Below are 15822 nucleotides of genomic sequence, written 5' to 3'. Positions count from 1 at the left end.
TTTCATGGCACTATTGATACACACATATGTTCTTAAAGTACTGCTAAAACCTATAATGGTACCAGGGAACAGGAAAAATGTCAAATTTCTGAATTGAAATAAGGATTATTCTGCACGTCGAGACATAAGCAAGGAATTTCACACATGCTACAGTGACCGAAGAATAACTATTATTTTTGTGAGAATATTTAAAAGAAATAGATCATTCGGTTTTAGGTAATGACTCACATTATCGCATTTAAATTTGGCAGCCATGAGGACAGGAAATAGTACAATCATCAAGAATTTAAAGGTGATCATTTGGCGCACAGGAATCCAATGCAATGGCTTCTATATGTGTTGATGGAGAGTACATTGCAAACCAACTGTGCGGCTGCATTTTGGACTAGCTGGAGATGGTTTATTGGTTGGTCATGAGCAGCAAGCACTCCCGTAGTCAATGAGAGCCTGAATTAAAGAATGTATAACTCTTGTATGAGGACAGCTATCCAAAAAAGGGTAAGATGTTATGGGTGTTTTTTAAAAAGTAATAACAAAGCTAGCATGTTTCTTTACCTAAGGACCAGAGTCTGGCTTAATCAAAGGAGGAAGAACTATTACATATGGCCGATTAAGAGCACGGGGAAATTGCTTCATGAGCTGCGCTGGACAGTCGTGTGTTACAATCCACAAGATTCCCTGGCTTGGGTTGATAAGTTGGCCTGCACTTAATGAGAGGGTTTAGTGTTTGTAAATTCGGCCCGTATCTGCTTCTAAAGTTGCAAAAATATATCACTATTGTGAGAATGTGGCTTATTAGTAGTTTATTAGTTGGAGTGAATTTGTTTCCTCCACAAGTAATAATTCACTATCCTGTCCAGTCAACGGTTTCAATAATCTAAACCTGAACGTAACCCCTGGTAGCTACGATACAAAACAAAAGCGCAAATCAGCAGCAGTAGTCAATAGTTGCAGTAGCATTAGACCTAGTACCCGATATGTATCTCGGATCGGATACACCAAGTACATTGGCCTGGCTAGGGCCTAGAGGTAGGGAAGTTTGGAAAAATTACAATTCCCAATCTGAAACCTCTGCTCCATGTGGGGCAAAGCTGAAATTAAATCACATACCGTTGAACTGCCACTCTGATTCTTCTTACAGTCTTCTCCTTGAAGCTCGGGAGCAAAAGTTTTGAAAACATTTCTAAACTTCTTTCGGTGCGCAAACAACCCACGGAGTACACTTCAAAGGCTCCCAGTACCTCAGAGGGAGCGCTAATGGGCTCTTAGGGTGCCATGCAGAGGGCAACAGCACATCCAGTGAAGGTCCAGTTGCCACTGGTCAAGCTTAGAACACCAAAGAGGACACTTTTGTGAAGAATCTATGTTCCTGGACCCACCCAAGAGATCCACCGTACGATCCTTGAATTACTAGTGGAAGGGGGTTCATCTCCACACGTCCTTCTCACAGGTCGCAAATACCACAGGCAGCAGATTCAATTCTCATGGTATCCTTTCCCAAGTCCAGCAATGTTCTGAGGCAGGTTGGTGAGGATGCAGGTTAGAGGGGTTACAAGTAGTTTACAAGTCTTTTGGTGAGAAATGAACCTAGAATATTTTTGGAGGTTATCAATTCCGGGTAGACTGGAGCTATATTGCTAATAAGTGCACCCGTGATTGGTTAATATTGATTATTCAAACTGTTAAGAGATTCAGTGCAGCATTTCTAAAAGAAATTCTAGAGTTGGAAGAAACCATAAAAAAGGGATACAACTATCACCGATACAAAGGAGCAGCTATTGCGAATCCAGGGTGATTTGGCAGATTATAAATATTACATGATGAATCAAAAAATGAAAGGTCTTAAAAGGAATCTTGAGAGGTACTCCCACGAATGGGCTTTCCCATACGTTGAGGACAAAAACTGCCTGGCAGGTAATGAGCAGGTACCACAGGTCAGCTATCAGAGGGGTGGGCACCAACAAGTAAGACGAACCCTGCATAACTGGACTTTCGATAACACCTCCAGTGAAGAAGAAGAGGTTACACAGTCATCAAATCAAGGGAGGGTGAGATTTAATCCCCAGGCACAGTCCAACCAAGATTTAGGGACATTGTTGTACTCTTTTTAGGGCAGAACCAGTGGGAGGACAGAGAGGCAGGGGTTGTGCACGCCAGAACCAGGCTCAAAATCAGGCATGGCAGATCTACTCACCCGGGATAACCCGCAGCCAAGGCAGGACCCTGATGTAAACAATATTGTGGTAAATCTATCTGACCACCAGTTCACCTCAAGGGAGTTGAGGGTCCTAAAGGATTAGGGTATGTGCCAACTCCCCGCCATGATCCCTGTAAATGTAGGATAGAGTTGCAGGAGATAATGAGAAAGATCAAGACAAAAACTTTTTTTGCTCACAAGGAACCAGATCTCCTGTCAGTGTTTTCCACTAACCTTCATCATACCTTGCAGTTTTGCCCTCCAAGATCCTCGGTAGGACCGGAAGTATTGGTGTTTGAACAAAGGGTACTTGAGGACATTAATGCATTAGAACAATCAGAAAAAGGGCGCACTTTTAACAATATGAGTCGGGATGATTGGCAGGCAATAAAGACATTGCAGGGTAATGACACAATAGCCATAAAGTCCGCTGATAAAGGCAGGGCCATGGTAATAATGAACAACAGGGACTATGAAGCAGAGGTCATGAGACTCTAGGAGTATGTGAAAATGATCAACCTCTCCCCAGAGACCCAGAGGGTGAACTCCGAGATATGATCAAATCCATGGTTACACAAGCTAAAGATAAGAAATGGATTACTAATAAGGATGCAGATTTTTTAATCAACACCAAGCCCAGGACTCCGGCATTCTACATACTGCCCAAAATTCATAAGGTTCAACAACTGCCACCGGGACGCCCGATAGTTTCTGGTATTTAATCTGTCCTGAAACTTTTGTCACAATTTGCGGACTTCTTTTTGAGAGAGTCAGTACTAAAACAACCATCCTACGTTCAGGACACTACTGACGTTTTGAACATTCTGAAAGATCTAGATTTTGACCCAACACTGCAGTTTCTAGTTACAATTGACATGGAGTCTTCGTACACTGGTATGCCCCAAGAGGCCACGCTGGTGGCAGCAACACGTGCCCTTGGGGCTCAGGAGTGGTTCTATGACACCCCCCAGTCGTTTGTACTACAGTGTGTAGAATTGGCCCTGACTCGTAACTACTTCAGCTATAAGAACGAGTTGTTTCTGCAAGTGTCCGGAACATCAATGGGCGCAACTTTTGCGCCCAGTCTGGCCTGCATTTATGTGGGCCAGTTTGAGGAACATCATCTTTACCATCTGTCGAACCCCTTCCAGAGGAATATTTGCCTCTGGAAGAGTATATAAATGATGTCTTATGTATATAGTCCGGTTCTGAAAGCTATCTACTTGAATTCTTGGAATGGCTGAATGGCCTTGACAAATGAGGTTTACATGGACTATAAGTAATCAACATTCAGTATATCTTGATTTGGACATCAGAGTGGCGGAAAATAAGCTGAGCACTAGTGTACATCAAAAGCCTACGGATAGGAACTCGTTATTGCATTATCAATCGTTCCATCCGAGAGCTCTAGGGGACAATCTCCCATTGGAACAGTTCTTAAGATACCGGAGGAACTGTTCGACCTCAAATGAATACCTGCAGCAGTCTGATAATCTGGCTGATAAGTTGACACAGCGGGCATATCCTAGAAGGGTAGTGAATAGCTTGCTCAAGAGAGCTCGTAATACTCCCCGGGAAAGGAATGTAAAATAGCCTAATGATTGCCTGCCAGTCATGCTGACTTTTGTCCGTCTTTCCTCGAAAATTCACCAGGCCCTAAGAAAGCATTGGTCATTACTGTCAACAGCTGAGTATAAGATGCCACCACCCAGGTTTGCGTTCAAGCGTGCACATAACCTGAAGGATAAACTAGTGCACACGCGGCCTGTGCAGCACACTAAGAACACTTCTATTCCGTCTGGGCACTACCCATGTGGGGGGTGCTCAGTATGTCATTTGACTGAAAAAAAGAATTGCGTGCAGTGGCTGAGTGGAAAAACGTAGTATTTAAATAAATTAGGCAACTGCAATTCTGGTAATGTGATATACAGATTGACCTGCCAGTGTGGGTTGCACTACATCGGTTTAACCTCCCGTAAAATTAAGGTCGGTGTGCAGGAACATTTGGGCACCATTAAATGTGGAAAGTTAACCACATGTTTGGTGTAACATTTTCGTGAATATCAACACAACCACAGAGCATAGAAATGGGTCGTGTTGGAGAAAGTAGTGGGCGAGACAGGCAGTCTTGATAAGATATTGGCCACAAAAGAAGCCCATTGGATTTTTTCTGAAAAGGCAGACCAGTTCGGGTTGAACGATCAAATCGAGTGGAATAAAATCAGTAGATAGTGTGATCAAGGAAGGAATAATCTTTCTTGATCAGGGCTATTTAGATAAATGGCTTGCCTCCTTTGGTTCAGAGATATTGTACAGTTTTCGCACCAAAATGAGCTCAAAACAACAATATGATCTGAGATCATAATATTGCTGATATATGAATAAGAAAAGAGTGATTTTGGTGTTAGTGAAATAATAAGACACATTGATTGCCAAACAAACATTGGGACTAACAATCGAACCTTCTACAGATATACCACTAACAAAGTATAGCTTAAAGATCCTGCTAAAAAAGTGTGGCAAAATCATTTCCAGGCAACAAGATCTTGAACGGATCAGATCAGTCCTAGGTGCAGAAGGCTTTGGTAACTCACATGAAAGTACAACATGTCAGCCCTACTTAAAAGCAGGTCTTCGAAGGCAAGCCCTACAAAATGTTATGAGAGTGAGGCTCTTAACTTTGCCCATACAAGACTACAGAGCCCACTGGAAAAACTGGTCATCAAGTGGCTATGGCGGTTGTCTGTGTCAACATCCCACAGAATCTGCGGAACATGTTATTTGCTGCTGCCCAGCTTTGCTGCCCCCAAGGCGCTTGTATCTAAGAACTATGTTCATATACCATGGTGTTAGATCATGTAAGGAGGCTTTAAGGCACATCTACACCACCACAGTCCCGATGGAGCTGGCACTAATTGGGAAGTTTTATGCTGCTGCTGGAATGCTCATACGTTCAGCCAGAGAATTGACAGTTGTATAAATTAGGCTCCAAGCACCATTGACACTGGATATCATTTATAACCGTATTTTCAATAATACACAAGCTTATACTAACTTTCAGTAGGAATAGGATGCCCCAGAGCAGTTTTGCACATTCCTCGTTTGACAACCTCTGTATGTGTTGTGTTTTTATCATATCTCTGTATTTTAAATATGTTGTTTTATTCAGATGTTATGTATTTTATTATTACCTTTTCTAAACTTGCACTTTCTGCCGTTTTTGTAAAGGATTTTAATTAATCATACAATAAAGATTTCTTTTATTGATTAGAAGCAAATTCTGTTTTGAAATCTAAGGTAGACAAAGTGCCATTTTATGGTTACTTACAGTTTTATATACTCAAAGTCCAATAAAGTATGATCATGTATGATAGCTTCAATATGAGACGGGGTAATATGGCACTATATCCCAGATATATCACACCAGCATGACGAGAGTGATAGTGAGCCTATTGTGGTGTAATGATTGTATTGTAACTTTGGCAGGACACTGCCGGAAAAATCTTTTGGATATTTATTAGCCCTATGAAATAATCAAATTGTTTGTATTCCAAATAAAAAACAAAAAACCCTTTAAGGAATGCTCACAAAAAGAAGAGTTGCCTGATGATATAAGGATGCATTGGTACTGGAATGCTTAGGAGAAATCCACGATCGGAATTAATTTTCGGGATTCCAAAATGGAGCCTACATTAACTTCCTGATATGACATCACACGCAGAGTTTGGTGGTTGCGCACGTGACACGCCTTCTTCTGGACACGGTATTTTAAATAGCAAAACCTCTTCCGCTTCCACAGGCCAGGATGAGAGAACGTGCAACTGACGTATGGATGCGGTAAGAGGGGGTGTGCTGATGAGCGCATTATGACTGAAGGTGTGTGTTAATTTACACACTGCGTGCTGATGAATGAAAGAGACTCGGGTCTGAATAGAAGGGGCTGATTCTGTTATCACTGGGCCAGTACAAGCACGAGAGGCCAGGGGTGATTAATCATACAGTGTGTATTTATGCATTCAGAAGGACCGGGTTGGAACTTTACACGTCCTGTGAACACTTGGAATCTGTCGTAATTTTTGTAGACAAAGATATGTGTCCGGGGGTCTTGAATATAATAATCGAAGGCCTTGATAACATATTTTCAATTTTGGGAGTGCGATGTAGCAAGTAAAAGGGCATTGTTCCCACATTTTCAATAAATGATTAATGGGATATGTATGTTTCCACAGGTACATTTTTAAGCAACGGAAGTGCTGTCTTCTGAGGGTCAGAGTGTAAGAGGTACACACCCTTTGACTTGTGGCTTCCACTTGGTAAGTATAGCAATTTCTAAGTACAGTATCTGGGGCCATGATGTCGCAGTCTGTGTTTTGATAAATCGGAACCTGCTTTGATGGAGGCTGCATTTGGTGGTTTTTAATCAAAACAATTTATGTCTATTTTTATTTGTTTGTCAGTCACTCGATATTTATAGTCAGATGTCCAGTGAGGCGAATTCTGACCTCGAAGCCCTGACAAATTTGCCGTAAAGACATACAGACAATGAAACATGTTGGCCTACTTTGTATCGGTTTATAACATGCTGTGTTTTTAACATTGAGCACAGGATTAAAAAGGGTTAAACCATATATGTGAGTCTCAGCCCAATTCTACTGTCTTTTTGAGACATTCTGTCTCTTGTATTTCACAGGGTCTTTTCCTTCTCTTCTCAATGATATATTTATCACCATTTACACCTTTCCACACTTTCTTTACTGGACACTATTTTTCATTCTACATGAGAAAGTTACCGATGATGATAAAAACGTCGGCAAGCTGTTGAGAACCTGCCAGTAGCTCCTCTGGTGTTGCACACGTGAGGCACTTTCTCATTTCTACACATATTTTCTTTGTGGTGCACATACACTTAATTGTTGAGGGTATGTTGTTGCAAGTGATCTGACTTCATTCTTTTCTCCTTTTTCATAAAGTAATCAAAATAATGGGTATTAGACTGGGTAACTGATGAAACAGTTGTTGGGTTGAGGTGGATACCCTCCTACACCAGTCCGACTTAAAGTAAATGGATATTGCTCGGTCTAGCCAGATTATTGCTGTTTGAAAAAGTGGGTTCAACAGCCTGTGGTTGGGGGACACCATAAGACACTCCTGTTCACTCTTTAACCAATGGAATTAAAGGTCCCCAGGCCCTGACCTATCTACTTTTGAGGTAGTTCCTGCTTTCTTTATTGCAAACAGGACCAACATGCAATGTGCTACTGCAAATCCAAGATGGTGAAGGTTGATGGCTACACTAAAGTTGGACTCTGAGGCTGGGGGCGTAGTGGGGAGTGTACTATGGTAATTTTAGTGTCCTCCTACATTGAATACTAAAATCCAGTTTGAGGCAGGCACTGTGCCCACATCAAGCCAAGAGATTGAAATCTGATGGGACAAAAGAATAGTCCTTCAGGAACCATACAGGTCTACACAAAAACGATTCTGGTATCCTGTTCACTCCCTTAGAAGGCCACAAAACATCCACATGTGCTTCAGACAGACCTGTCGTGCAGATTTTGACAGGATGGTGCCAACAGGAGGGACACAGCCCCCACCCCTCATATTCTAATGAGCTCATAGGAGTCATATCTGCCTATTCAGATCAGCCTATTGTTTACTCTAAGGGGGAATTTCACACTGCTGTACACATTTTCCAGGGCTGAGCACAGGTTGGGAAAAACTGGAGAGTTAATGCAAATTAGCTCCCTGTAGATTCAGGCACAGAAAATGTAATTTATTTTACATAACTATTAAATATAGCTATTTAATAATTTTTCTAGCTGGTCCCGTTCCCAAGAAAACAGTATTAGTATTTTAACTGTACTCTGATTTTCCACATACGACATCAAGGCCTGGTGCAGAAGGCACATGCAAACTTTAATTTGCTACATATCCCACTTTTAAATACCATGCACCCTGCATTATGGGTTACACATTATAGATTACATATCCTGCATAGGGATGGCTAACTAATATTTAAATGTGAGGTTTGTAAAGTGTTGTTTAACATGTTGCACAGCAGATTTTACACTGCAGCAGTCATGCTACAGTGATAGGCCTGACACCAAGATTTCCTTTGTCACACTAGTGAATGGAACAATAAGTGCTGCAGTCCACAGGTGACATTTAACTTTCCAAGTTTCTTCACCATATACTATGTTCTTAAAGTAGAGCTAAATATGCCAATAAGGGATGAGACAATTTCTACATGTTTTATGGGTAACAGCACATACACTGGACAGCACTGCCCCAGTGAACAGACTATAAAAACCAGCATTAAAACTCAGCAAAAAATAAGGGGAACCACTCAAAAAATGGATTTTCCCACAACTATCTTTCTATTTCATTACATACCTTAATAATTTAATGCTATAATGGATGTAACATTTTTATAAGTTGATAATGTTGATCATAGCACAGTAACAAAGAACAGTGTCTAGTTTATCACACGTATTTCAGAACAGTCACAAATAAGCAGGGTATGTACAGCAACTGCCACTGACTGTTGAAACAAGAATGAATGATTTACCTCAAGCACGCAGAGAAGCTCTTCTACATACACACGCTCAGTTTCAATGAGTTCCTTCATAACATGGCTGGAAAACACAAAATGAATTAATGCATATTTGATCAATCGAACACCTACAATGTAAATTGCACAGGACCATATGTGTTTTTCTAGTGTGCATATGATGTTCAAATATCTTCAACTCGTCATGCATAGAAAATACATGTACAACCTGAATCTATATTCCACCCCCTTCCCACCCAATCGTATAAACATCAGAACTGGGCATAGGCTAGTGCAATAATGAGACAATAACAAAAGTCACATATCCATAAAGCCAGTGTATGTATCTGATCATTTCAGTATACAAAAGACCTACTTAGGCAGTAATAAGTCCACATAAAGACAAGTATTTTTGTTTATATATAGGCTTCAAAAACAAACTTTCACAACTTTTTCTTGAATGAGCACTTCTGCAACATTTCAACATATGCGCATGTGGTAAATGGAGTCATTTTAGTTCTAATAATAAGAAAGACTCAAGTTACACTCACTGTATTCAGCTGCATTCGCTTTTTACACATACTATTAAGAACTACAGGAAATATCTCAGAAAATTTACTATATAAATATAGTTCCACCCATCTAGCATATTAGAATTTTACACAACAGCATCATACTTATCCATTTCCTTCACAATTACAAAACGACTCAGTGCTTTAATGGGTCTAAAGATGGCTCTGTGAAAGGACAGCATCTCCAAGCAATTCATCCCTCGTTTAAAGCAGAGTTATTAAATAATATGACATTTTGCATTGGTAGTGTAGCTCCTCACCTTCCGTGAAAGAGGACAGCTGTGCGCTTCAAAATATTATTCACCCTATGCCCAGCCATCCTGATCCCACTGGACCGTGTTTAAACTCCCTGCTGGCTGAAGCCGATGACAAGCATGTATGGAAAGGCCAGCACCACCTTCGAGGTGTTCGTAACTGATCTAGAAGCATGGTAGGCAACCATGCTATATTTAAGAAATATTTAAGGAGTAGGGTATTCCCAGGTAAGTTATTCACCGGGGTGGAGTCAGAGAGCCAGAGGCGCCTATTTATCACATCACCACTCTGCTTCTCTAGAGGTTTAAGTGCATCAAGACTTGAGTGAAAAACACCGAAGCGGACACTCGACTGTTTCCGTGAAATCCTCGATAAGTCAATAGATTTAGTCAATTACCGGTAAGTCAGATTCTTCTGTTTATTTGTTGCAAACTTCTGTGCATGGCATAAACATTTTCATCATAGTAGCAGCCGACATATGTTTCGCAAGCAAGACTTTTTCAGCAATGTCCAACTACCAAACTAGGGGACCATGACCACAGGCAAATCTGCCCCGCTTCATATGTCCTAGATAGTGCTTAGCATGTGGCCAATCAGCTGACTGCTACCCTTTAGCTGAAGTTCTGCAGTGAGCCACACACGTCACTGGCTCCTATATAGCCTGATCAGTGTCACACAGTTTTCACGAGCTGCGCCGCAACATTCTCACTCTGCCGCCCAGCTAGGTATGTGCCTCAGCCTCTTGCCCCTCAACCACTGTCCGATGCTGTCTGTCGCAGCGGGTGTCAAGTTTATGAGTTAGTTTGTTGACTCATTACAGCTCATCTGGGTCGCTGACTGCGGGCTGGGCTGCAGGTAGCAGCGTGCCCACCCGGGCTTTGAGTTAATTTTTATTAGGGTTGACTTGTTTTAAATACACTGAGCGCCCTGGCTGCCAGCTGTGAGTGGCAGTTGTGAGTTGTCTCAACATATAGTAGTGCAGAGGGTTAACATGCCTGCTCAAAAGAACGTGTACTTTGAAATCTCTGAACTGTATTTTATGTAGATAGCTCAATGGGTTATTGCTTTTGCCAAAGAGATTCTTATGTTACTTGTGGTTCAGCCGCACCTGCGGCTGAGCTGGTGGAGGGGGTGCTGGGCTTGGACATTCCTTATGGGTGTAAAAGCTTCTGCTTGAGAGTTAATTGTGAGTCCAGCAATTTTCACACAACAATAAAAACATCAGAGTTAATTGATGATTAATGTTCATACTTGAGAGAGATCAGAATTTTGTCTAGTAGCATGTTTTGACTCATCATAAAGTAGCACAGAGGTTGCAATACATGCTGCAAAGATCAGTTGCTTTGCACCAATTTCGAGATCTTCGTAGTTTCTCATTGCTCAAATGGGTGTCATTTCTGGTATGTGTCTTTTTCAATGGACTGCATTGCTTGATTTTGCTTCCAAGAGTGCGGGAGAAGCGGTAGGAGGAAAGCACTTCATCAGCGTTACGCGCAGAAGGGAAACAGGAGCCCCCTGCATATATGTTTTCTTTGTGAAACAGAGAGGTAGGCGAATGTAAAAGTACAATTATCATGGAAGGGGGAAATATACATGCTTACAACTTAAGAACAAAAGGCGGGAACCATATGTTCATTTTTTCCTTATTGCATTAGCAACTGATTATGCCTGAGACTGAGTGACAGTATAATCTCCTAGTTGCACTTGCTATGCTATAAAATTGGATTTTTAGGCTAGTGCGTGGTCATGAATGATTAAATCAATGAGATCATCTTCTGAGCAGCTGCAGTGCCTGCCTGCCCTCTGTTACTGAGAACTGCAGTCACGTAGTCGGTCTACGATTAGTGCCCTTCGATTTCTGGTGCTTTGCAGCAGTTTTAAGATCTTCTTAGAGTTTCTTGTTTCTCAAATGGGTATAATGTCTGATATATATATATATATATATATATATATATATATATATATATTTTTCCCCTTGTCTTCATTGCTTGAGTTTGCGCATGAGAAAGTGTCACTCATAGTCGTTGAAATGTCACTCATAATTACACTGAAATTATGATAATATCACACATAGCAATTCTAAAACCATGGCAGCAATGACTGCCTCAGTACAAAACAATTCCAGACAGGTGCAGGTGAAACTGACAAAGTAAATACAGGACATCTACGAATTGCAAACACTTGCATAATGACGCTTCATGTTTTAAGTGAAACACATCCTAGAGAACTCACTTAGTGAACACTCAATGCACAGAATCAGAAAACAAGCAGTCCTGTGATAAGAAAGAGGCAGAAGTCCAACCCAAAATAGGGTACAATTTCTCATACCGGTGATAATACATAGGTGACAAGTTCTTCACTTGAAAGTTACTTTTAAACAAAGAGATCATTTACCATATTGAATGAATGAATGGACAAATGAATTGATTTATATAGCACACTATCACCAGGGTGTCTTGGAACTATGCTAACCCATATTAACCACAAATAGGCTGCTGAAAGCAGACCCAGAAGAGAAAATGTTATGTTTTTTTTTATTTAAGTGAGTTAGATTCTAAAAGACGAGAATGAGTTATGTTATGTCACAGCCACATTTAGAACAAACAACTGGAGAATGGAGGGTCGCTTTTAGAGATGACAGCAGTTTCTTTACACATCATTTTATTTCCACAAACAGGTTTTGGTTACATTTGCTACTTGATTGTCAGAGAGCAATTCGCTGAATTTGCTGGAATAGGGCAACCTCAGAGGGCTAATGAGGCAATACTAAAATATTGTGAACTGCCGGGGACTAGGAGAAGTTCTATATTATTTGGGTTTAACTGTAGACAATTGGTCAAAATCTAATATCTAATTTACTGAAAATAAATTGCAATATCCTGATTGGAAGAAGGAGACTGACCTAAAACTTTCTTCTGTCCAAACACAAACAGCGTATCATCTGTTTACATGTAGAAATTAGTCCCCAGATAATGAAGGGCCAGTTCCAGAGTGCATAAATAAATATAAAACAATAATAGAGATAGAACGGAGCCCTGCGGCATGCCGTATTTAAAGACTGCAAGTTTGGCATAAAAAGATGAACTTGTCACAGTTTGCGTTCTTTCATTAAGAAAAGACTGGAAATTAGTACGGTATGGTCAATGGTATTGAAAATAACTGATACATCGAAAAGGTAAAGGGCACTGACTTATCCCTTGGCTGCTGCTCTCATTAGATCATCAAGGATGGACACCGCCACCATCTGAACACCATGTCCAGGTCTAAAACCTGCCTGAGGTTGACCTTTACAGTTTGTGCTCCTCAACACACTTCCTCAGTTGTGAACAAAACCACTTCTCAAGAGCTATCTGAAAAGATGGCAAGAGCAAAACGGGTCTATGTTTACTCAGAAGCTTAGGGTCTATTGGGCTTTTTCGGTACAGGTTTCACAACAGCTTATTTCCAAGCAGAGGGAATTTTTCAGTTCATCAGGCTGGAATTAAATGCAGGGAGTATAGTCTCCAGAACTAAGGAGATCATAGCCTCAAGTATTTTTGCTGAGGCTGGATCATTAGGTGATCCCAAGAGTCGCATACAGGAAGGAATCTCTGTGACATGCATTCAACAAAACGCTTTCACCTCTGTCAGTAGCGGGGCTTCTACTGTCCTCTTTTCCTTCCAGTAGATTTCCTTATGATTAGCAGCTTGAAAGTTTGTTAAAGGTGTGACTAGAATCTTGTTATAAATATTTAAATTGTTTCCTCAAAATATGATGCTATTTGATTACACCAAACCTCAGACTGAGGCGAGGCGGCTGGTTGTGATTATTGAAGTTCATCTATAACTCAGATGTGTTCTTTGGCCAGGTTAGACAATTTTCTTTTCGTTTTAAGATTGAGGATATTAATTACACTTGGGTTTAGCTTTCTGGTTATATTAATTTCCAACTCTTTAAAACATTTAAGTGCTTATTTGAAAAGGTGGATTACATTTAATAAACCGAATGATACTGTGGTAGGCTTTATTTAGAATAGATTTGTCTTAACAAAACATTACAAAATTAGTTCAATTATGTTTCACAGCCAATTGATACAATCCTTCAGTATGAAAACACTGCTTCGCTATTTTCTATTACGAAGATGAAAACATACTTTGAATCTTCATCAATTAAGTTTGTTCCTTCTCACTGCATCCAAACACTTACAAAGTAAAATATATTTTCTCCCCAAATATTTAAAAGCAACCATTAAAAAATAAGAAAAGGAGTTCACCTCCGTAGTACAGCCAAATTTTCATCATCATCCATTACAGAACCGCCTCTTGCCCGACTGCTGTCTCCCAAATCACTCTGAAAAGTAAACATGTCTGTGATCGATCAAGAAATAAATGTGCTAAGGATATTTTATTCACATCACTGCCACTTCTGAATCACTAAAGACCCGGTTCTCAAATGTTTTTAGGCTGTCGAAACACATAGGTTTCGACTGCATCAACTTAATACTCAGTTTTTAAAAATGAGCTGAAATAGGAGTCTGTGTTTTGTAAATTGAAATACTATTCAGTCAGCATTGGTTGTTTTTGTTATAATTACCAGAGCACTTCCTCACTGTTTTCACTAAGCACTATCACTGCGCTGTTTTATTGAGTGCCTATTTACAGATCTATACATGTTATGACTATTGTGACAGTGATGAAATGACTACTAATTCAGTGCATAGTTTGTACTTATTTTTATATTTCGAAGTAAAGTATCAAAGTACCTCTTCCAAGAGAATCACTCATTTTTGACTCTCTCTTAAGAAACAGACCTCTGATATTGATCTGTGTCTGCAGGTGTGAAGACCTGATTCTTTAAAAATATGTGAGTATAAAATGTTCATAGCTGTTCGACCATCGATCACACATATAATTTATCATCATGCTGGTCATAACTTTCCATTGATTATAAAACTAAATGTGTGAACACAAAATTTAGTCAGGTATTGTTCTTTTCTTCATTCACAATAGTCCTTAACCCCCAAATCAAGATCAACCATCTCTAAGAAAAATGTGCAGCACAGAGCCGTCTTTTAAAATAAGTTCAACCATTTTCAACTCATTTATACAGGATGGTTCAGGTATTCAAAGTGTGCATGCTCTATTCCCTTGTCTCCTAAGCATATTTATGAACAATTCCACAGAACATTATATAATCTATTGGGTTCCATCATGTTGTTCGTCAGGGTGTGCAGACACGATATTTCACATTTCCATTATTTGCCATCTGTCTTTGAGCATTCTCCACAGCTTAACACAGAGAATGCCCTAAAAGGCTGTCAAAAAATAATATAGTAGCATGTGGACAAAGGACCAATCTTGTACATGGTACCACAGCACCAGTCAACAGCCATGTATCTATCTGGGTTATGGTGAGAAATGATAAGCCAACAAGGTCACAAACTTGTGGTTGGAACACAATGGAAGTAATCATTTTGTTACTTGCATCCAGATATTAAGCTAACAAGAAATAGCACTTTATAGCACTATCCACTTTTAATCTCAAATTAATAATACTGGTGGTCAAACTTAAAGATAACAATCTTACCTTTGTTAATTAGTGATTGTAATACTGTAAGGGATACAGCAATGCAATAAAATGTTTTAACTAACTGATAATTTCAGTGGAGAGCAAGTAGCTTATCTCACATGTGTGCAGAGTGTGGGAGAATGAGCAGGACAGCAAGGAGGGAATCTTTGCTGCGAATCAACAGTTGCTGCCTACTGTTCACGCGTATTCACAGTACCTTGGCTCTTGCATAGTTTATTCTCCGGATTGCATTATGTTCTGGACTAGATGAGTAATCAGACCCCCTTCTGAGACCTGGTTTTTGAAAAACAGACAAGTTGGACACATATGGTAAATTAAAAATGTAAAGAGTTTGATCTAGGTCTTTAAAATGTGAGAGAACATAGCAAATACAATCTAGTACCAGGAGAAGGACACGGCGACTTGATGAAACCCTCTGGTCGTGGTGCTACTGGTTGGACAGGCCGTGTCTGCTTCGCAGCAAGCTTTCGAAGACTGCCTTGTCTCTTCTCAAACATTTCTTGCATACTTTCCTGCTTCTGAAATACTTTTTGTACATGTTCCTGTTACAATAAAATATGGTATTCAAAGGTATGTCTTGAATTGTCGTTTATTAGTTAACATTTTAAAAATTGGTAATATATGTTCATAGAACCCCCATTGAGCCCCCATGACACACGTGATGGGTGGCTCCCAAGCG

General features: G+C 40.2%; 1 protein-coding gene and 1 long non-coding RNA gene across 13 annotated transcripts in view; one reads left to right on the top strand and one right to left on the bottom strand.

The window, feature by feature from the left end:
• The window catches only part of MCF2L (MCF.2 cell line derived transforming sequence like), a 1263355-nt gene that overhangs the window by 141637 nt on the left and 1105896 nt on the right, over window positions 1–15822 (bottom strand). For all 12 annotated transcript variants that reach the window (XM_078657683.1, XM_078657685.1, XM_078657688.1 and 9 more), the window contains 4 exons: window positions 15526–15685; window positions 15340–15416; window positions 13828–13904; window positions 8766–8832 (listed from right to left, as the gene is read on the bottom strand). In XM_078657683.1, the coding sequence (XP_078513809.1) occupies window positions 8766–8832; window positions 13828–13904; window positions 15340–15416; window positions 15526–15685 (381 nt within the window). The remainder of the gene's footprint in view (window positions 1–8765; window positions 8833–13827; window positions 13905–15339; window positions 15417–15525; window positions 15686–15822) is intronic.
• LOC144772973 (uncharacterized) overlaps window positions 6001–15822 on the top strand; it is a 35215-nt gene continuing 25393 nt past the window's right edge. Inside the window, exons 1-2 of the long non-coding RNA XR_013599888.1 lie at window positions 6001–6034; window positions 6427–6510. This is a non-coding gene — a long non-coding RNA (uncharacterized LOC144772973). The remainder of the gene's footprint in view (window positions 6035–6426; window positions 6511–15822) is intronic.

Source organism: Lissotriton helveticus, chromosome 8 (assembly GCF_964261635.1).
Source record: "Lissotriton helveticus chromosome 8, aLisHel1.1, whole genome shotgun sequence".
In the NCBI taxonomy this organism is placed as follows: Eukaryota; Metazoa; Chordata; class Amphibia; order Caudata; family Salamandridae; genus Lissotriton; species Lissotriton helveticus.
This window is presented reverse-complemented; position numbering and strand designations above follow the sequence as displayed.